The sequence below is a fragment of the Gracilinanus agilis genome, chromosome 6 (genome assembly GCF_016433145.1).
Source record: "Gracilinanus agilis isolate LMUSP501 chromosome 6, AgileGrace, whole genome shotgun sequence".
Lineage (NCBI taxonomy): Eukaryota > Metazoa > Chordata > Mammalia > Didelphimorphia > Didelphidae > Gracilinanus > Gracilinanus agilis.
In genome coordinates this window covers 103,017,032-103,039,806 of record NC_058135.1, presented here as the reverse complement: position 1 = coordinate 103,039,806, position 22,775 = coordinate 103,017,032, and the positions used below count along the sequence as shown (strand labels likewise).

Below are 22,775 nucleotides of genomic sequence, written 5' to 3'. Positions count from 1 at the left end.
CTCCCTCCCTTCCTTCCTTCCTTCCTTCCTTCCTTCCTTCCTTCCTTCCTTCCTTCCTTCCTTCCTTCCTTCCTTCCTTCCTTCCTTATTGTTGGGACAGACATTTTCCTTTATTAATCAATTCATCTACCTTTATTCTGCCTTTCCCGATTTTCAAGCATTTTAGAAATTTAATTATCAGTTCAAACTGGCTTTGAATCCCTGCTCCACTGCTTTGTTCTCTATGAACTTGGGCAAGTCACCTGGGCAAGTTTCTCCTCTACTCCCTCTTTTTCTCCAGGCCTCAGTTTCCTTATTTTTCAATTGAAGGAGTTGAGCTAGCTAATCTCCCAGAGTCCTTTCAGCTTTAAATCTGTGCTCCTCAGCTGTCCTCTTTCATTTCTTCCTCCTTAACAAAACTGTTCATATTTTACTGCTTTGATTTTTCCTCATAAACAACCCCCTTCTCAGCTTTCTTTGTCCCTGTGGGAATCTCTTCACTCCATCTGAATCTTCTTGATACCCAAGCCGCAGCCCGTTAGGGCACATCTTGGGGAATGACCTTACTAGAATAGTGGGGAGAATCTTTGATTCATTTCCTCCTTTTATGACCTTTTTGGTCATGTATGCCTGTATGACATTAAAAAATATGTGTTAATTTTTTTGTCCATTGTTATCTTTTCTTATTTTTGTGTGTGTGATTATTAACTATCCCCTCTGGAATTGCTGTCTCAATAAATTCAGTGTTTTAGATAGTTTCTCTTTAATGTATTCATTTTTCTTCTCAAATTAAATTTCATGGTGGTAGTTTTATCCATTTTTTAGTTCCTAAGAGTCTCTTTTGATACTTTTTTCTGTCTCCCTGATATTAACAATACTTCTAACTTAGAATCATCCAGTGATTTTGCCAATGTGTTGTTTATTCATCTTTCTAGAGCGTTAATAAATATTTTAAATTAGAGCTGGACTTCAGCACTATCTCCTGATTAATTCTTTTATAAATTCCAGCCCTCTGACATATTGTATTCTGAATAAAATTTCAAGTATGTTGCTAAGCCAGAAAGAAATCGTTGGTTAATTTGACCAATGAGTTTTGGTACTACTTATAATTGTATTGGACATGCTTCCTTTTATTCATAATTGTGTTATTGCCTAAAGATTAGTGAGATTTTCCCCTCCTTGAAATATTTATTTACACATTTAATAAATAGCCAAAGAGGGGCAGCTAGTTAGCACAGTGGATAGAGCAGCAGGCCTGAAGTTATGAGGACGTAGGTTCAAATCTGGCCTCAGATACTTCCTAGCTTTATGACCCTGGGTAAGTCACTTAACCCCAATTGCCTAGCCCTTGCCACTCTTCCGTCTTAGAATTGATACTAAGACAGAAAGTAAGGGTTTAAAAACAAAATAGAAACCAAAAAAATAAATAGTCTTGGAGACACTATGATTTAACACACAGCAGGCCAGGATTCAAGTTCTAACTTATCTCTCAGGACTTCAAGTTCCTGAGATGATAAGTTACAGATAAATTCCCAACACTAATGAATTATCCATTTGGTCCCCAAAAGAGCAGCATTCTTACCAAAAGGTGGTTTCAAGGCATTCACTTCTCCTCCATTTTTAAAGACCAGTGTTTGCCATTTTCAAGTTTTCTGGTCTCTCAATTCTCCAAATTCTCCAAAAATTATTCTGAGTAGCCCAGGAAGTACTAGTCCTCTTAATATCTTAGTATGAATGCTGTCTGCTAATTTTGTAAATGTTCCCCTTTTCTAAATATTCCCTTACCTGCTTTTTTTTTTCAGTAGTTAACCTTTCAAGTGTTCATTGCATCTATATTATTTACTATCTTAAACATTTTTTTTTCATTCTTGCAAAAACCAAGTTTAAGGAAAATATTCCATTTCTTGGCCAATTTAAATTTAGCCTATTTCTTGCCTGCCTCCCCACCATTGACTAGCATTTTTCATTCTCTATTTGCAAAGGATCCTCCTTAACTCCTTTTCTGACATTTAATTCATTTTTACTGGCTGTAGTTTTAAGCCAAAGGCCTTTTCAAGTGAATTCTTCCTTGTTCTAGTCACCTCTCATTTCTAGCATTTCCTTGTCACTTAAATAGTACTTTGATTTGAACTGTCTGTTCTAGCTTTCACAAATTCTCTCTCCCCTTTCCTCTCCTCTCCCTCTTCTCCCCTCTCTCCTCTTCTCTCTTTCTTTTTCTTTAAATAAATCTTGGTCATCTGGTCTGTTTGAATCCTATTTATGAATTGCTCAAAGTGAGTGTAATCTTTGATGAGTTTATCTGAACCACGGAGCTAACGGATCTCTTCATTCCTTCATTCTTGCTTTCCTGAACTTGGAGAATATTCTTATAATGCACTATTAATAAGCCATAGAGGTTTGCTCCATTCCAGGTGCTCTCTATCTCTCCTATTTGGGGACCCCAGTTTCCAGGCTCGATTGCTGGTCTGATATTTCTGAGAGCAGAGAGAACTGCTGCCTTCTTGGTGTTTCCTGCTTTTGGACTGTAGCATTTTCCCATCTGTCTCTGGGAATTTGCTCCAAACTCAGTTCTGTTACATCTGTGTGTGTGTATCTGAGCCCATCTTGAGAGTTTGTCCTCCATAAGGAGCCCAGTTTGTCCTCTCTAGGGTAGTCTTAAGAGACTTAAAAAAAAGAGACTTCCCACCCTTAGAGGTGTCAGGGTAATGAGCCAGTGCCTACTAGCAAGAAGTCTCCTGGTGAAATGAATGCCAAGGGCAATATTTCAGGGTTCTATCTAAAGATAGTTCTGCCTTACTTTTAGTACAGCTTTATTATTATTTTTATCTGAATTTATTTGATATTTTTTGTAGCTGTTTAGGGTTCTTCTTGTTTGTTGAATTGTGGGGCAAGTATTTGCACTGGCCCCACCACAGTCATTTGAATGAGTACTTAAGGAAAAAAAATTCTGTCTTAGTAGCAATTTTAAGACAGAGTGGCAAGGGCTAGGCAAACAGGGATTGAGTGGTTTGCCTTGAGCCACAGAGCTAGGAAGTGGCTGAGGCCACATTTGAACCCAGGACCTTCTGTTTCTGGGCCTAGTCTATTACTGTTCCACCTATCTGACCCTGAGTACTTTCACTTATCTCAAACCTTCATTTTTGTTTTTGTTTTTGTTTTTATCTTCACCCCTAAATCCTGGGGGTTGTTTTATGAGCCATGGTTTTTCCTTTGCTTTCAGCATCTTCACCTATACCATGCTTTTTACTGCTTTTTTTTTTCTTTCCACATTATTGAATCCACTGCTCTCTCTAGGACTTGTAAATATTCTACAAATAGAGATACATTTTATTGCTGTGTACATGTAAATTCTTATCTGCCCAAGTCACTGAAATTGTTACTATAGATGTGAAAGGGAAGGGAAATGCAATAGATAATGCTCTGGACTTTGTATCAGGGAGACCTGCATTCAAATCCAGCCTTAGATACTTACTAGCAGAATAACCCCAAGCATGTTTCTTAAACTCTGCCTCTTTCTTCATCTGTCAGATGGGGATGATAATAGAACCTCTCTCTCAGCATTGTTTTGGGGATCAAATGGGATAAGTCCTTCACAATCCTTAGGTGCTTGCTCTCTGTCTCTCTCTCTGTCTCTCTGTCTCTCTGTCTCTCTGTCTCTCTCTCTCTCTCTCTCTCTCTCTCTCTCTCTCTCTCTCTTTCTCTCTCTTCCTCTTCCTCCCTCTCTCTCTCTCACTTTCTATGTGTATATATATAAATATATATATACAAACATACATATATCTCATTGCTAATTAATACTCTGTAAAGCTTTAAAGCACTATACATTATTCATTGTTGCTATTATTACCAATTATGACTTGCTCTTCAAGAAATGAAGAAACAGTTTCATGGAGGTTACTGGAGGGAGTCTAGGAAGAAACATTCAAGAGATCTTAAATCCCTTACTTATCTCTCTATCAAGTTTGTTTCATTTGTGGCTTTTTGTTCATAATACCATCCCACTTTTACGAGCTTTTCAGTAGCTGAGTTTCCACTTTCCTTCTCTCCCCACACCACCACCATTCGTATGTGTTCTTCAAACTGGGATCCTGTGAAATTTTGAGAGATTAGAGTTTCAAGGTTTCTAACAATTGCTTGTTGGTGTTATTAAAGTGAATTTTAAGCATAAACTCCTCACCTCATGCAATTATCACTGTTCTCATTTTTTCTCTAAAGTTATTTCTTCTAATCTCATTATTGCTGTATACTTTGACTCACAGACTCTCAGACTTTTAGTGCCTCTCCTACATGCCTAGAAAAATGTGTGTGTGTGTATATGTATGTATGTATACATATATATATAAATAGTGCTACCATTTTATTGTTCTTAATAGACGAAAGTGTTGGCTTTTTTCCTCCTTTTTGTGAGGAGTAAAATCAATGACTGTATTAGCATTAACATTTTATGCATGTCTGAATTTATTTCCTAAAGAAAAAACATCAATCTCCAACTAATGTATACATTTATAGTGTATCAGTGCCTTCCTACTAAATCTAAACTGCCAAGCAGACATACATTTGGAACGCCAAAGGATATATAATTCCACAATTCAGTTGATCACACAATTAGGTAGAATTCTATAATTTCAGGGAACCTGTCTCTCCCGTTTTGCAGGGACAACATACCACCTCGTCTCATTATATTTATTTGCATTCAATGCTAGAATATTAGGACCTACACATTTTTTATACTTTAGCTGTCTTTCACCTTTTTCTTCGAGTACCTTGAAATTTCCTTCAATTGCCTAGATTCTGATTTGCAGAAATAAGCAGTTTTCACTCATCATATCAGTGATCTGAGATAATGACTCCTTTTTTCTTAGGAAATATAAATCTTTTATTTCTCCCTTATCTCATAATCCTGAATACAATGGTAAGCACTCAAAAAATTGTCAGTGTTCAGACGTTGCCGTATATGTGACTCTGTAGCCCTCTAGTTTTTAATTTTGTTTTGTCCTATTTCCCCAAGTTCCTTGACATCCTTTACAATGATATAACTTACATTAATAATTTCTCTTTCGGCATTCTTTTTTTTCTCAAGAGTCATCAGAAAATGTATAAACATCTCTGTAAAAGGAAAACTAGTTTGTTTCCAAATCAGATAAGATCTGGGCCTCCACAAGGCCTAATCTTATCCCTTTTCTTTAAGGTATAGTCCTCCAAAAAGCCTTTCCTGGTATCCCATAGTACATATTTATTATATATCATCTTATATTATTCTTTTTCTCCCAGGTGTGTATCTTGTGATTTGTAATCAACATGAAGACAAAAACCAAAGCCTTGGGCAGCTGGGTAGCTCAGTGGTTTGAGAGTCAGGCCTAGAGATGAGAGGTCCTGGGTTCAAATCTGGCCTCAGACACTTCCCAGCTGTGTGACCCTGGGCAAGTCACTTGACCCCCATTGCCCACCCTTACCACTTTTCCACCTAGGAGCCAATACACAGAAGTTAAGGGTTTAAAAATGTAAAAAAAAAAAAAAAAAAAGAACCCAAGGCCTTTTACATTTTATTCCCCTCTCCCCCAACACCTTCCCCACCCTGGTCCCTAGCACAATAACAAAGTGAATCCTGGTTCTTGTGAATACTTGCTTGAATAGGATTGAATATGTTTGATGCCTTCATATAGACTCAGAGATTCAGCTACTGTGTCTGTGGTCATTATGCTTCCTAAAAGTCTCTGTCCTTTGTCTCATGGGAACTTAGAAAGTCTCTCCACCAGTTGGGATTCCATAAATTGTCGACCCCCATTTCTGCTTCATCTAGTTTTTTTGCTTTTTGGTTTTGTTTTTTAATTTCCTGTCTCCTTTCTTTGGCTTTTATTTCCTTTATCCTCCTAGACCTTTTACCTCCCTACTCCAGTCCAAATCTGTCGTTTTCACATTCATCTGCTGATTTAGCCTTCAAAGCACCCATCCTCATCCTTAGGAAATAAAATGCACTTTGGGTATCACATGGATACTTGTCAGAGTTGACTACATGCTGTTGTTGTTTTGGCTCAGAACCTGCTTTTGCTTGAAGGATCAGAAACTCATCACAGTTTCTGAAATTCTTTGCTGCCTGCAGGCTTTTAGTCCTGATCTACCTCCCTCTCCAATTTGATGTTTATTAAATATTGCTTTAGAAGGCCCTCCATTCCTTTTCCCCTTCCCAACCTTATTCCACGCTCATTATCACAACACTCTACCCCAAACCTTGTGCAGGACATGTAAAAATCAGTGACTAGATGATTGTAAAGAGCTGTTTTTATGCTTGTCCCTTTGTAGTTGATGGTGGTGGTTGGAGGTCAAGCCCCAAAAGCTATTCGAAGTGTGGAGTGCTACGACTTCAAAGAGGAGAGATGGCATCAAGTCGCCGAGTTGCCTTCCAGGCGATGTAGAGCAGGTAAGGATAGCTGGTGCTCCCGAGCACCCATCCTCATCTTTAGGGAATAAAACACACTTTGGGTACCACATGGATACTTGTAAGAGTTGACTACATGCTGTTGTTGTTTTGACTCAGAACCTTCTTTTGCTTGAAGGATCAGAAACTCATCACGGTTTCTGAAATTCTTTGCTGCCTGCGGGCTTTTAGTCCTAATCTACCTCCCTCTCCAATTTGGTGTTTATTAAATAGTGGTTTAGAAAGTCCTCTTTTCCTTTTCACCTTCCCAACCTTATTCCACCCTCATTATCTTACATAGAGAAGGTGATCCAGTCCAAAGGGACTTGGCCATCTTAGAAAGACTCACCAGTAGAAAACCTTTATTAAAATTTTTAATGGATCAAATGGTAACTCAGTGTCTTCTCTAATTCCCTCTAACATTGTCTCATCTTCATCTCTTCCTTGTTCCCTGTTTCCACTGATCCTAAGTGCCATCTAAGAGTCATAGATGGTCCAATGGATAGAGCTCTGGGGTGATATCCTGAAGACTCCTCTTTCTGAGTTCAAATAGACACCAGGTGTCAATTAGCTGTGTGACCCTGGGCAAGTCCCTTAATTCTGTTTGCCTCAATTTCCCCATCTATAAAATGAGCTCAAAAAGTAAATTAACAAACCACACCAGTATCTTTGCAAAAAAAAAAAACCAACCTAAACAGAGTTGTGAAGATCCAGATAGGACTGAAACAACTGAAAAATAACAAAACAAGTGCCATTTGGTATAAAGTGAGGAAGTTAATGAGAGACTGATCAAATAATAGGAGCTACTCTTGCTATAAGATTTGGAAATTTATGGAGACAGAAACACTTAGCCAGGTTCAGAAGGGGTCATTTGGACTCGTTTCCCTTATTTCTTGTTGCTTATGATGTCTGAGAAGGTAGCAGCAATAGGGGCTCTTTTAAAATTTGCCTCCCAGGGACCACTAGGTGGCTTAGTGGATTGAGAACAGGCCAAGAGACTAGAGGTCCTGGGTTCAAATGTGGCCTCAGACATTTCCTAGCTGTATGATCCTGGATAGGTCACCTAGCCCCCATTGCCTAGCCTTTTCTGCTCTTCTCCTTTGGAATCAGTATATAGTATTGATTCAGAGGTGGAAGGTAAGGGTTTTATTAAAAAAAATTGTCTCCCCTATCCCTGAATACCAACCCTGCATACAGAACTTTAGGAATTTATGCTCTCCACTGAAATGGGTTTTAATGCTTTTCTATTGCTAGCATTTTAGCCAGCAGCACATTTGAATGAGGCATGATTCCATTTGTGTGCAGGAGTGTACAGGTTACAACAGGCATCTGCTATATTATATGGCAGGCGTTGGCACACTGAATACCGTATGAGTTACAGGTACCAGTGTAATGACTAGCTAGGGCGTCCCTGAGCAGGAAGTCCGAGAAAGAGGTAAAGTTCTTCAGGAAGAGATCTTGCATTTTTATGGCTTTTAAAAATACCTTCAAGGAACAACTAGGTGGCATGGTAGATAGAATGCCAGGCCTGGAATCAGGAAGACTTGAGTTCACATCTGATCTCAGATACTTCCTAGCCCTGTGACTCTGAGTAGATCACTTAATCCTGTTTGCCTCAGTTTCCTCATCTGTAAAATGAGCTGGAGAAGGAAATGGCAAAGCATCCTAGGATCTTTACCAAAAATATCCCACATGGGTTCTTGGAGAGTCTGACGTGAACAACAACAAAATACCTTCACATACGTTGCTTCATTTAGTTCTCACAGCAACCCTGCAAGGTAAATGTAATAGCTACTATTCTCATTTGGCAGATGAAGAAACTGAGGCACACAGCTATTAAATAACTTGTTGAAGCTAACACGGCCAGTCTGTGGCACAGATGAGACAAGTCCCAAAGTCTTTCTGCCTGGACCAGGCTGCTCCATAAAGTACTGGACTACATGAGAAGAGGTTTACTCTACACTAAGGGTTCTTATAACCATTATTTTATTTTTTGGGGGGGCAGTCTGGTGAAACCTAAGAGACCCTGTCCCAGAATGATGTTTGGAAATGTACAAAATTAAATACCCAGGGAACTTTTGGGGGCAAGGACACTCAGCCAGGTCCCAGAAGGGGTCTTTTGGACTACATCCACTTCCCTTGTTGCATACAACAGCAAAGAAGGCAGCGACAACAGGGGTTATTAAAATAGGAAGCAAATAGGGATATTAAAACAGGAAATAAAAGGTTTTCCACTAAGAACGCAATAAATACTCTGCCGGTGTAAAGGATGTTCAGGGAAGACCAGTACCTCTGGTGTGAGGGCTTGCTAAGCCCTTCTCGGGGTATCTCAGCAGGCATGCTAAATTAGGTCCTCAGTGAGTGATGGAGGTGACTACCCCACATATGTGAAGACTTCCCCCACTGGAATGGGTGGATGAGAACAATTTGTTCCAGTAGTCATGACTTACTGGAAGGAGGTGCTGCAGAGCACTTAGAGCTTGGTTAGCCATTGAGGAAGCCAAGGCCATCCACTGCATCCTGAGCCATCGCAGCTGTCCAGACTTTTGCCTTGCCACTGGACTTTGATGACTGGAATAAAGAGGGAGGCTGATGATTTTACATAGCTCTGCCTCACTTAAATCGAATTTATACTTGAGTCAGAAATTATCTTCTGATCTCATTTTAGTCTTGTAGAGGTGGGATAAGCTCAGTTCATTAGCCTAGGGATTTCCCAAGCCTTCCACCCTCACCCAGTCTTTGTTGTTTCATTTATTAGACCTGTTATTATCAATATCACAGCAGTCAGATTGCACTTTGAGAACTACAGGCCTGAGGATAGCCATCTTGCCCTCTGGGTCTGGGAGAAAACAGGAACAACAGACTTGTGGTTTACCAACCCACATCTTGCACTCTCCAAGTGTCTAGCACATGATAACATGTCAGGCAATGAAATATTTGTGGAATAAACGAGGACAGGATATCTTAAGGCTTAGTCCACTAGAGTATGAAATCTATTTGGGGAAAAAAGATATAAATATTTGAGAAATCAAGGAAAAGATTTAAAAAATTATTTAAGATAATAGAAAAATGTCATGAGACATAAATAATTGCACATAAATTATGTTAGCATCAATACTATAATGAGAGAGGTCATGACTCACTGGAATGGTCAAGGAAGGCTTTATGGATTGATTTAAATTATAAGCTCCTCGAGGGTAGGGACTGTCTTTTTACTAATTGTATCCCCAGTGCCCGACACATAAATAAACTCTTTGGCCAGAGCAAAAGATTCTTGTTGGTAAGAACCTTTTCGAATGAGATAATGATATCATCAGAGTAGTATTTTAGAAAAATCAATGTTGTGACACTGTGAGCTGTAGACATATCTTCTCTAAGAGCATGCCTTGTTTGTTCCTGAGCTTCTACCATGATGCATGATGGCATAGTATAAAAATATAGTAAAAATCACTATAAAAATACATTAAGAGATTCAAAATAGAAGGGGTAATTCAGGTTCAAAAGGAATAACAAGAAATAATTTTAAGTTTATACATTCTTGAAAAAGTCACATTAATCAAATGGTGCCAGAAATCCACACCACAATATTTTGTATCTTGTATTAAACCCACAAAGGAATAAAAACCTCTATAATTATAGATATATATACAGGTGAGGAGTAATTCTTCAGACACGTTCAGCCAGTGTCTCATTGGATATCATGTACAAACCAGGAGCAATATTCATTCAGTCGTGGTCCATTGGGGATTAGGTAGTCCTCATGGATGTTTTCCTATCCCAGGTATGGTCTACATGGCTGGCCTTGTTTTTGCTGTGGGCGGTTTCAATGGCTCATTAAGGGTTCGAACTGTGGATTCCTACGATCCGATCAAAGATCAATGGACCAGCGTCGCTAACATGCGAGATCGGAGGAGCACTCTGGGAGCTGCTGTGTTAAATGGCTTGTTGTATGCAGTTGGTGGATTTGATGGAAGTACAGGTAAACTTTATCCTGCTCTTTTCTCTTTTGCTTTGTCAATTCACATCCTTTGACAACTCAGTCCAACTGAATGAGTAATATCAAACTAAGAATTTTGATATTTTAGAAGATTCCATTTTTTTTTCTTATTGTTTAGAAATACGACAAGGATTTCCCCAAATAATCTTCTAAGAATACTGATGATATGTACTTTATTTATTATTTTTTTTTTGGCCCAGATGTATGATTTCCTCCATAAAGACAGACCAACAACTAGTCTATACCTAATAATCTTAGAAAATTGCTGGGTGGTCACTGACAGCTTAACCGACAACCACTATTGTACCTAAGAGAAGAACTGAACCAGGTCTTCTGACCTCCAAGCCCGCCCTTTGCTCTCTATACCATGTCTGTTTGCCTATTTTGATCTGGGACTCTGGTTACATGAGTGTAAAAAAAAAACCCAATGAGAAAACTCATCTAAGATCTGTATCTTATCTGGAATTTGTAATTCTAGAGAGTTGCCTGGAGTACCCAATGATTAAATAACCCATTTAGGGTCACCTAGCGTGTAGTATTAAGAGGAACCTCTTAACTCTCAAGGCCATATTTCTATTCACAATAACTATTTAAACTTGGTTTTATATATATATGCACATATATATGTTTGTATTAAAAGTTCCTGGCTTTGATAAATCGATGAGCTAAATCAATAAGTTAATAGCTTTGGATATATGCTTTCATGAAAAAGAAATAATTCCTGTTCAACACATAATGGTTGTTATTTTTTTTTCTCTTCATATTATCGTAATTAGTATGACTAATTTAAAAGGCCATGAAAACAATTTATATTAAAAAGTAGAATTCTTTTTTTTTAATTTTAGAAGAAATAAAGCCCTAATAGTATGCAGGTGGTTATGTTTGCCTTTTGAAATTTAGAAAGAATAATGATGTTTTGGGTTTTATTACAGGTTTGTCATCTGTAGAAGCATATAACATGAAGGCTAATGAATGGTTTCATGTAGCCCCAATGAATACAAGAAGGAGCAGTGTTGGTGTAGGGGTTGTTGGAGGTAAGTACTGGTAATTCTTTCACTTGAGCATTCACTCTCAGTTGCTAGGTACATGGCTTCCTCACATGTAGAGGTGGGTCAATGGGATCATCCGTATGCTAGAATTTGGAATTTGAGTCATATAGTTTTTTTTTTGGTTTTTTTTTTGGTTTTTTTTTAAACCCTTAACTTCTGTGTATTAGCTCATAGGTGGAAGAGTGGTAAGGGTGGGCAATGGGGGTCAAGAGACTTGCCCAGAGTCACACAGCTGGGAAGTGTCTGAGGCCAGATTTGAACCTAGGACCTCCCGTCTCTAGGCCTGGCTCTCAATCCACTGAGCTAGCCCAGCTGCCCCTCATATAGTTTTTTTGAGAGTGATAAAGAACTGTAGAGATGATAGGATCAAAAACTCAAGAGCCATAAAGGCTCTCAGAGGCCATTTTTTTTCAACCCTCTTATTTTACAGATGAGGAAACTGAGGCTTAGAGATGTAGGTCTTCCTCAAAGGACAGAACTGTTACACAGTGTAATGTCCTGCCTTACAGAGACTGGTGCTGTTTCCATTATGCCAAATGCTACTATTACTGGTGAAGAGAAGAACCTTTTAGGAAAAGTCAAGTGGTAATGAGTCCAAATTCCAAATGATCCTCCCAACAAAGGCAAGGCTTCCTTCCTTCCTGTCTGTCTGCCTGCCTGCCCTGGGTCACACAAGTAGGAAGTATCTACGGCCAGATTTGAACCGAGGTCCTCCTGACACCAAGCCTGGAGCAATATCCACTCTACTACCTAGATGCCCCGCCATATTTCTCATTGCTTCTTATTTTGTCCAAGAGCAGATTTATGCTTTGTGTTTTTCCTTCATACTTGGAATGCCTTCCACGATCCAGGCCAGGCCTTATTCAGCATTGTTTTGAAATGTTCTCCATTTGACTAAGATCACTTTGGTTTTTAATTTCCTTTTTCGTGGTGCTCATCTCCCTCCTAATGGCAAAAGTGTAATTTGCAAACTTTCTATCATCCAGATCATTGATGAAAAAATAGATTGCCGCCCCTAGGACAACACCACCTGCAAGCCATCCCAATACGGAGTTTTATTAGGCTATCAGTTTAATTCAGTGAATTTTTTTTATTGATTACCTTCCAAGGGCAAAACACCGTCTCTGAGAGATAATAATAACTATCAATCATATAACACATTAGGTTGTGCAGAACTCTTTATAAATATTTTATCCTCGCAAAAATCCTGTTGAGGAAACCGAGACAGAAGCAGGTTAAATAACTTGCCCAAGGTCACACAGTGCACAAGTGTCTGATGCAGGATGTGAACTCAGGCCTTCTTGTTTCCAGATCCAGGCTTAATCTCCTGCACCTCCTAGCTGCTCTCCACAAAGCAGAATATATTAAGTTCAAAAGAGACAGCCAAAAAGGGCATTGTTGGATATCTGAGGAAGGAAAGATCATTTCTATCTGAGCAGAGATCAGGGAAGGTTTCTTGAAGGACAATGGATCTTGCAGACAGGGAAAAATCCCATCTGGCAGAGATTGTATTTGGTGCTGGCAGGGATGGAGGTGATGTTCTGTGCCTTTTAGAAGTGGGGGACGTGCGTGAATAAGGCGAGGGCCAGAGAGGGCAGGACCAGATCAGAGGAATGGATAGTCGGCTTGACTGGAACATGTCGTGCCAAAAAGGGACTGGTGGGAGGTAGGGCCAAAAGTTTGGCTTAGAACCTAATTCTGGAAAACTTTGAAAGAGTCAGAGGACCTGGGATCAAATCCTGCCTCCCTCCATGATGTCAGTGATCCAGTGACTCAACACCCACCTTCCTGCTGTTCCTCTCACATGACTCTCCATCCCCCAACTCCAGGAATTTTCCTCCGGTGTCTGTCATGTCTGGAATGCCCTCTCCCCTCCCCATCTTTGACTCCTGGCTTCTCTGGCTGCCTTTGAGACTCAGCCCTCTCCAAGAAGCCTGTTATTAGCCCTGTTGGTGCCTTCCCTGAGTCAGTCCCCAGTTTATTGTGTCTATACCTTGTTATCTCCCTATTGACCTTGGACCATGGAGCTCCTTGAAGGGAGGGACCATTTCTTGTCCTCCTCTGCAGCCTTCACACTTGGCACAGTGCCTGCCATGTAGTAGCCCATAAAAAATGCTCATCAACTCACTGATCACCTTGGACAAATCATTTCTCTTCCCCATGCCTCAGTTTCCTCATCTGTAAAATGAGATTTGACTAGATACCCTCTGAAGTCATTTCCAGCTCTCCATCCCTGATCCTTTGATCATTTCTCCATCTTTTTTTTTTTAACACTTACCTTTCGCTTTAGAATCAATACTGTGTATCAGTTCCAAAGCAGAAGAAGAAGGAAAAGGACTGGGCCATCGGGACTAAGTGACTTGCCCAGGGTCTTATAGATAGGAAGGGTGCAAGGCCACATTTGAACTCAGGACCTCCTTTCTCCAGGCCAGCTCTCAATCCGCCGAGTCTTCATCCCTTCTTCTGTAAGAAGCGATGTTATTCCCAGACAATGCTTTAAAGCTCTTCATACAAAATGGACTGCGTGCATTAGCAAGAGGGAGAACAATGGCTATGAGCCTTTCTGAATCATCCCAGTGACTTTGACTAATCGGGCTCGCTTGTGACCCTGCTTCCAGGTCTGTTATACGCCGTGGGGGGTTACGACGGAGCGTCCCGCCAGTGCCTCAGCACCGTGGAGTGTTATAACTCGGCCACCAACGAGTGGAGCTACATAGCAGAAATGAGCACTCGCAGGAGTGGGGCAGGTACGTGGGAGCCCGACGGGGCCCCGGCACCCGAGGGTGGCTGCGGCGTGATCCGCCGACACCTTGTACCTCCCGAGAGAAATGGCAGAAGGCCAGCGTTGGGGACACCTCCTCGCTTTCCAGGTGTCTGCTGTGGGTCCTCTCCTTCGCTTTGGTTCCCTCCTGTCAGATCCACGGCCAGGGCCGTCGAGGTCCCTGGGGGATCGCCGTTTCTCTCGCGGCCGGGCTGCCGCTCACTTGTGTTTGTGTTCCGTAGGGGTTGGCGTGTTAAACAACTTACTCTATGCTGTGGGAGGTCACGACGGACCGTTAGTAAGAAAAAGTGTGGAGGTGTATGATCCCACCACCAATGCGTGGAGACAAGTGGCAGATATGAACATGTGCAGAAGAAACGCAGGTACTTTATTCTATTTTTAAGAGCAGGGGAGTCTTCGATGTGGTTAACTTGAAGGTTTTTTACTAATAGGGCTCGTGATTTATTATGTGAAAAATCCAACATGCTCATAATGTGTCCGAGGGATGATTTTCCCCCAATAAAAGTAGTAACACTGATTAGAGGTAACAGTTATCAGTTAGTCTGGTACTTGTAGGGATAAAACAGAGGCCATAAATGAACAAAGTTTAGGGTTTTTAAGAAAATAAGAGCAAAAACAAAGTAGAGAAAATTGATTTCAAGAAAGAATATTGCCATGCCCTTCTATTTGTCTTCTGTTATCTGCCCTCACTTTCTGTCTTCTGTACTTATATTTTTGAAATCTACGTTAGAGGCGAGTTCCCCGTGCATTCCCATCAGACTCTTTAGATAAGTCTTATCTTTTTTTTCCCTTCCTCATTGGAATTTTTCACTTTGGATCCTCAGAGTTCCATTCTTAAATTTCTCATATCCCAGGAGTTGACTTCCCTTATAAAAATGTCCATCCATAGGTTACTACCTCACCTTCCTTTGTTCCTTTTGAAGTCTGCTCTCTGCAAACCTAGGATGCCTTCAGACCATACCTGGCTTTTTTCCTCTTCTATACAAGTTCTATACAAGTTCTATCAAAGAGTGGCCACTTTCACCCAAGGTTTTTATCATTTCTACCACAGTAACCTCTCCCAGGTAAATGAAAATCAGATCTAGACTAGATGATTCTGTCACCTTGTTACAGATGAAAGCACCATCAGGATCCTAAAGCTCTTAGTGGCTGCTCTCTGGCAGAGTTCTGGATAATCAGAATCCCTTATTCGATGCCATTGTGCCAGGTTTATGATCTGTTCCCAGGACTTCTTATTGATTCCCTCTTTCCATCCAGGTAGTTGATAATGATCATCTGATGATGAAATGATCTATTTTTCTTTCATCTGCTCTTCACCCAAATGCTATCCCTCATTCTCATCAGCTCTGATTCCCAAACCTCCACCCACCAGTTTACCTTTCTAATATACAACATTTTTTATCTTTTACCTATTCTTTTACTTTTGAACAAGGTAGACCAATATAGAGCCATACTCTCGTCATAGATTTCATCCCATTAAGTCTCAGTGATACTGAGGTCAAAGATCCTTATTTTAGAACCTCTAGTTCTCTTGCTTTTCTCCCCAAACATTGATTATTTGTATATAAACATTTGAACCCATAGATTACTACTGACTTCATTCTTGGGTTTTGTCCCTTGTGAACTCGTACTCTTTCTTTCAATATAGCTATTCTCTCTGATGTCTAGTTTGCTAAATGCACATTAGCAATTTTCTCCTTTCTCTTTCTTTTTTATTTTAAAGACTTTTTGATTAGTCTTACAAAACATCAGGAAAATGCATTCTAACTAGCCTAGATGTCCTTCACTCCTGCCCAAGAGCCCCTTATTGCCATCTTTTAAGTTATGGTTCAGAAATCCATTTCCCTTTCTGAGCCACCATCTTTTTAACATGTTGTTCATCAAATGTGCAAATAAGACAAAGCTAGGAGGGCTAAGATCCAGAAAGCTCTTGCTGGGTTGGAGCTTTTAGCTTAATCTAATGAGAAGAAATTTAATAAGTATACAGATAAAGATTTATTATTGGATTCTGAAAAGCAACTTCACAAATATAAGATGAAGGAAAGATAAGCTTTAAGTCTGAAAAATTATCTGGAAGTTTAAATGGATGACAGGCTCAGCGTGAATCAAAAATGAAACATGAGTCTTAAGAGTTAAGATGATCTTGTATATATTTTTCTCTCTGTAAATATAAAAATAAGTAAATTCTCTTTATACATAAATTACTTTTCTCTATTTTTTCTTATCTTCCAAAATTTACCCAAATCCTCTAGCAAGAAGCATGATGAGAGAAACTATGTGCATAACCAATAGAAAGTCGAGGGGAAATAACAGAGTGCTTTAGATCTCTATGATTCAGAACATTTTTAGTAACTTAAACGAATACTTAGATGGCCTGCTTATTAAACCTGCAGATGACGCAAGACTTGAAGATAGAATAGCTGTGTTAATGATAGAACCTGAGTCCAGAAAAACTGGTTAGAAAAATGCCCAACTTGAGTTTTAAAAAAATGTAATAATTATAAAAGTAAAGCTCTCACTTTGGGTTGAGAAAAATCAATTTTCCTAATAAAGGAAGAGAAAGGCTTAGCTAAACAACAGTCCCTGTAAGAAAGATCGAAATTGGACAGCAGCCATCAGCAGAGGGACAGGACAGCCAAGACATCAAATGTTCTCCTAGGCTTGATTAAAGAGACATCGTGCCCAAAACAAGGCAGGGGGGATTATTCCTCTACCATCTCTTAACCATTGATTGACCAGAATCAGTGAATCAGCAAGCATTTATTAATCACCTACTCTGTGCAGATAGAAATACAAAGAATAGAACAATGCCTTCTCTAAAAGAGATTGCATTTTAACAAGGAAGACAAGAATATGTTTCAGTAGACAATTTATACTCATTGTATCTAAGGCAGAACTCTTCCCCTCCCTCACTCCCCTCCCAAACCTTTCCCATCTCCTATTCTCTGTCACTGTATAGGGCATCACTGTCATCCCAGGCTCACAACCCAAGGGTCATCCTGGACTTCTCCCTGTCCTAACCTCCATCCTCATTCAAGCTGTTGCCAAGATCTTGATGCAGCATCTCTGCGATACATCCCTTCTGCCCTCTGACACTGTCGCCTCCCTGATAAAAATCCTCCTCCCCTCTTGCCTGGACTATTGCAATAACCTGTAAGTGACTCTGCCAGGCTCCAGTCTCCCCACTCTAAACCATCCTCCATACAGTGACTAAAATAATTTTCCTAAAATATAGGTCTGATCCTGTCCCCTGCTACTCAGGAAACTCCCGGGATTCCCTAATGCTTCCAGGATCTAATACAGATTGCTCCATGTGGCCTTCAACCCTCTCCTAGTCCTCTTTCTGGTCCCCTTATCCCTTACTTCTTAATACTCATGCCTTAATCCATTGACACTGACCTCCTGGCTAACCATCTTAAAGTGTTTCTTTAAGTTTTTATTTCAGTCCATACTTACTTTATCTGCGACTCTCTCTCAGCTCCAGGCATTTTATCCTGCTGTTGCATTCTCCCTCCTCTGCTCCCGTTCCTAGCCTCCTGGACTCCCTTTAAGTTCCAGCTAAACTCCCACCTTTTATCAGAAGCCTTCCCCAACCCCTCCATTCTAGGACCTCCCTGCTGTTAGTTATTTTCTATTTATCCTCTCCAGAGCTTGTTTTATCTACATTTGTTTCCACGTTGTCTCCTCCTCCGTTAGACTGTAAGCTTCTTGAAGGGCAACGATTGGCGTTTTGCCTCTTTTTGTTTTCCCAGAGCACAGTGCCTGGCACATAAGAGGCACTTGATAAATGTTTGCCAAGTTATTGACTGTACCTGTAGAAATGCATGCATGTGTTTGTACACACACACCTGCCTACAAACACGCATGTGTAGTAATGTTTATATGTACCTGTGTGTTTGTACACATTTGTGCTATAAATACACATGGTGCCATGCGCACATATATATGTTTATGTGTGTATACTAGTGTTATATGTATTTATATGCACCCCTTGTATATATCTAATATATGTGTGTATATACATATATTTGTCCATGTATATCCATAATAAATATAAAGAAAATTAGTATAAGTCATGCTTTTGGTGTTGGCCACATTTTGAGAGAGATTTGGAGATAGAGAACTTCTCAAAGGGATTGATGAAGATAATGAAAGCACTAGAAAATAGGAGGTGGGAGATTGACCCAAAGATCTTAAAGCCAAGCTAGGATAAGACCTAGAGGGGACATGGTAGCTATCATCATGGATTCACCACATGCAGACTTCTTTCTCCTTGGTCTCAAAGTAGCAAAGTGAAAAACCACTAAGAGACAGATTTGGGTTGATGTCAGGAACAACTTTGTCACCGTTAAATCCATCCCAAGGTGGAGCGGACCCCCAGAGAAGGGGAAAGGTTAGGTCTTTAAGCAGAGGCTGGGATTCTTGTTTCTACATGGCCTGGGCTTTGGAGGTCTCTGAGGGACCCGCGGGCTCCTGGGTGATGAGGGGGCTGAAGGCTCTCAGGGAGCTTTGTCCCGCTTTTTAACAGCCCCTGTGGAGAGGGGTAGGAGTTAGAACAAGAACAGATCCAGGCCTTGAATCTGAGGGACAGTAAATGGGCAGTTTGTTTATGTGAAGCATCAGGGCATCTTCAGTGGTTTTTATTTTTTATTTTTTCCTTTTCTGTAACATTAAGTACATGATAGCACTCCGCAGATAAAAGGATTTTCATGAGTCACTCTTGTCAGGGGGATTTGCTGTGGATTACTCACTTGTGTTCATTTGATAGCCTGCATAGAGGGGAGCACCCACGCCCATGACATCATAGACCCTTGAAATAGTGAAGCATTAACTTCCCCAAAAGATGCACTGTTTTCTTCTCAGAACAACTGTTTTCCATTATATCTATGTCTGTATTTGCCACTCTTCCATCGCCTGAAATAAACTGCTACTAGAATCCCAGTGACTTTCCATTAGATTATAAACTCATTGAGGGCAGGAACTTTCTTTTGCCTCTTCTTGTATTCCCCAGGTACATTATAGGCACTTGATAAATGTTGATTGAATGATTGGTTGATTATGCCAGGGAATAGGAGAGTATAGAGTTCCAAGAATGACAGAATTTAGTGGGAGTCAATGGATTTCACAGGGGAAGATGTTAACTGTTTTGTTTTTTTTAATTCTTATCTGCCATCTTAAAACCAATCCTGTGTGTTGGATCTAGGGTAGAAGAATAGTAAGGGCTAAGAAACTGGGAGTCCAGGATCACACAGCTAGGAAGTGTCTGAGACAAGATTTAAACCCAGGACCTTCTATCTCTAGCTCTCAATCCACTGAGCCAACTTGCTGCCTTCGGTTTTAGCTTTAAAATAATTTTCATTGCTCTCTTTATTTTTATATCACCTCTCTTTCTCCATGATTCCTTTCCCTATAATCTCTTAGAGAACTGTTCCTTATATCAAAGGGGAAAAAAGGCCAAATAAAAGTCTTGCAATCAATTTCTATGAAACTTAAACCCATTTTCTCCCTGGCTTTAGGGGAACAGGGGAATAGCTAGAAAATGAAATCATGTTGGATTTATATAGGAAAGAAATTTCCCCTTTTCTCTTTCTTGAATCTGAATGAATATTTTTCATGGGGAAATACTCAGCCTTTAAACAGCTGGGAAATCACTCTGTTTTTCATAAATAAAAGAGAAGCTAAGGACAAGCCAGTACCTATCTGGTTTTTGCTTCTAGTTCCCTCTTTATTGCTGTCACAATATGTAAACAGGTCTAAGGTAACCAGATTTTGATTTCATAATAAACTGTGTTTGGATTATCTGTAGCCAGATGTCCAGGAGGGCATCTACTTCAGCTGCTCTAAAGAGATCCTTTCACTCTTTCAAGTAAGATCCAGGCTCACATCGATTCTTGTTCCTATTTTTGGACTCTATAATGACTTAGTAAATTAGTCTGCAAGAACCTGGGGATCATCCGTTAGATCTAGATCTTTCTTAATTTAAACTCTCTATTGCCCTTAAGTGCCAGCCATGGGAGTGCTGAACCTTTTTAAAGGATATTAAATGCACTTTAAGAAAAGAAAAACCAACAAACTGCCCTTAGGTGTTAAACTAAAAAGCAGAGAAGTCATCTACTATTAATTTTTTAGTAGAAGAAAGGCCTTCCTCATATCAAAAGGTCTCTGAGGTCATTCATTTTCTAAACTAGCTTTTCTCCAGGGAAACAAATTATCTTCCCATCTAAGATTCTGACTCTTCTTCATTTTTGTACCCCCTTTACCATTTTAAAGGTGTTTGTGCTGTTAATGGCCTATTGTATGTAGTTGGAGGTGACGATGGTTCCTGTAACTTGGCATCAGTGGAGTATTATAACCCAACAACGGATAAATGGACAGTGGTGTCATCTTGTATGAGCACAGGGAGAAGTTATGCAGGTAACAATCATCCACTTTCTTTCCGCTCTACTCTAAGGTTATAGAAGCTTTTTTTGAGATTTAATATGCAATTAAGATGATGATGATATTAATGATAACTAGCATTTTACATAGTACTTTAAGGCTTGAAAAACACTTTACATGTGTCATCTCGTTTGATCCTCTCAACAGCTCTGTGATGACGGTTCTGTTTTTGCCCTCATTTTATAGATGAAGAAACTGAGGATGAGTGAGGTTAAGCAACTTATTTGCTCAGTCACACAACCAGTAAATCTATAAGGCAAGATTCAAACTCCAATTCTGTTTATGGTACCACTCAGTCATTGGACATTTTACACATAGAAATCTAAAAAGCCCCTCTTCAAATTGCATTTCATGTAATTAAAAAATAATAATAACAATATGGGGCAGCTAAGTAGCAGAGTGGATAGAGAGTCATGACTGGAGTCCAGAGGTTCCTGGGTTCAAATTTGACCTCAGACACTTCCTAGCTGTGTGACCCTGGGCAAGTCACTTAACCCCAGTTGCCTAGCCTTAGAATATCAATTCTAAAACAAAAGGTAAGGGTTTTTAAGTAACAGTAATCACATCTGAACTTAGTGTGTAATGAATAAAATAGAGAACTGACCTCAGAGTTGGGAACCTTATTTTTCTTATGGTTTTCTCTTTGATGATTTTAAGAGAGATTGGGATTGTCTGAGAGTGCTGCCCTCGTCTTCAATTTTCTTTCCTCCTTCCTTCTGCCAGGTGTTACAGTTATTGATAAACCATTATGAACAGAAGAGGGATTTCTACTTACTTATCCTCTGGAAACAGGCTTCCACAAGTATTTTTGAAGTGACTTGGGGTCTAACACTTCTCTACTCATGGCTGCACTTTGAGTCTCAGTAGAAGATAAGTTCGTCTGCCATTAAAGGCATCAGACGCTGAAGATTATCCTAGATCGAAGCGCTGTGTAGGAGTTTTCTGCACTGAGCAGCAGCTGACTGAATTTTTAACAAGATGTATGGACCACAGTATTTATTATTATCAAGTTTTCAGACAAAAATTGCTTTCCTAAAGACCAATCAGTGTCAAACAACCGATGACTGTGGATTGTTCTGTGAAGAAGGAAAAAAGTGATGTGCGTTCTGGTCAAAGTAGATTTTGTCTTTATTGTTTCCTCCCCAGGAAATCAGGAGCTCCACAAACTGTAAAGCTTTGAATGGGTGTGGAAGCCTCCATCTGGAATACCCACTGGCAGGGAGATCAAACCGTTTGCTTTTATAAAACATCTTTGATTCAGTGACTATGATGAGTTGTGTGCATATATACATATGTGTCTAGATTGCTTTCCTTTGAAAATGTTCGAAACTTGATTATACTATTTATAATTGGCCCAGGACTTTGAATTCTGCCAGTATATACTACATTGTAAAACAGAGTTGTATTTTTTGATATTTAACAATGCTGAACACTTACAAATGCCACTTCTGAGGAACGGAAATGGTGGGAAACACTTGAATAAGTGTAATGCCAAACATTTGGAAATAAAATATCAGTCATGCTTATTTATGACTTACTTTGATTTAATCTTGTTTATGTTTTTGGTGTAATTGAGTTTTGTTTCTGTTTTCTCAAAAAGTGACTCTATGGCATGAGCATAATTGCAGGTTTTTGATGAATATAATGAATGTATGGAACTCAACTGAATTTGCATGGTTTTATGAATAATTTCTGTGTGTGTACATTTAGCTGCTATTAACAGAGAGAGAACATTCTGTGTGTGGCCATGTTTGTGGATCAAATTTTCTTTTCCTGAGAAGATTCTCATATAAATTCCCTTTAAAAATGACCAAAATTTGTCCTCTTGAACTGTTATCTTTGAATAAAAGTTTGTAAATTTTTTGTTTCATAATGGCTTTGATTTATTTTGTTAAAGCATCTCTCTTTTATTTTAACAGTTTGTAAGTAAAAGTTCTATTTGGTTTCCATCCAGTTTTCTGCTCTTATATAACTTTGCGTTTTAAGCCATTGCTGAAGGAAACTTACAAACAGGGCTACTGAGTTGGCAATTAGAAAGTCTAATTGATGTTTCCCCAAAAGAGAATCAGGTCACTTAAGCAGAAACATTTCTCAGGGATTTGATAAGGTATATGT

At 39.6% G+C, this 22,775-nt stretch overlaps 1 protein-coding gene across 1 annotated transcript in view; it reads left to right on the top strand.

Moving 5' to 3' along the window:
* KLHL2 (kelch like family member 2) overlaps window positions 1–22,528 on the top strand; it is a 109,119-nt gene extending 86,591 nt beyond the window's left edge. The window contains exons 6-12 of the mRNA XM_044681683.1: window positions 6,280–6,397; window positions 10,176–10,373; window positions 11,324–11,425; window positions 14,059–14,187; window positions 14,444–14,584; window positions 20,493–20,636; window positions 21,384–22,528. Of these exons, the coding sequence (XP_044537618.1) occupies window positions 6,280–6,397; window positions 10,176–10,373; window positions 11,324–11,425; window positions 14,059–14,187; window positions 14,444–14,584; window positions 20,493–20,636; window positions 21,384–21,412 (861 nt within the window). The 3' untranslated portion in view covers window positions 21,413–22,528. The remainder of the gene's footprint in view (window positions 1–6,279; window positions 6,398–10,175; window positions 10,374–11,323; window positions 11,426–14,058; window positions 14,188–14,443; window positions 14,585–20,492; window positions 20,637–21,383) is intronic.
* Window positions 22,529–22,775: the final 247 nt, after the last annotated feature.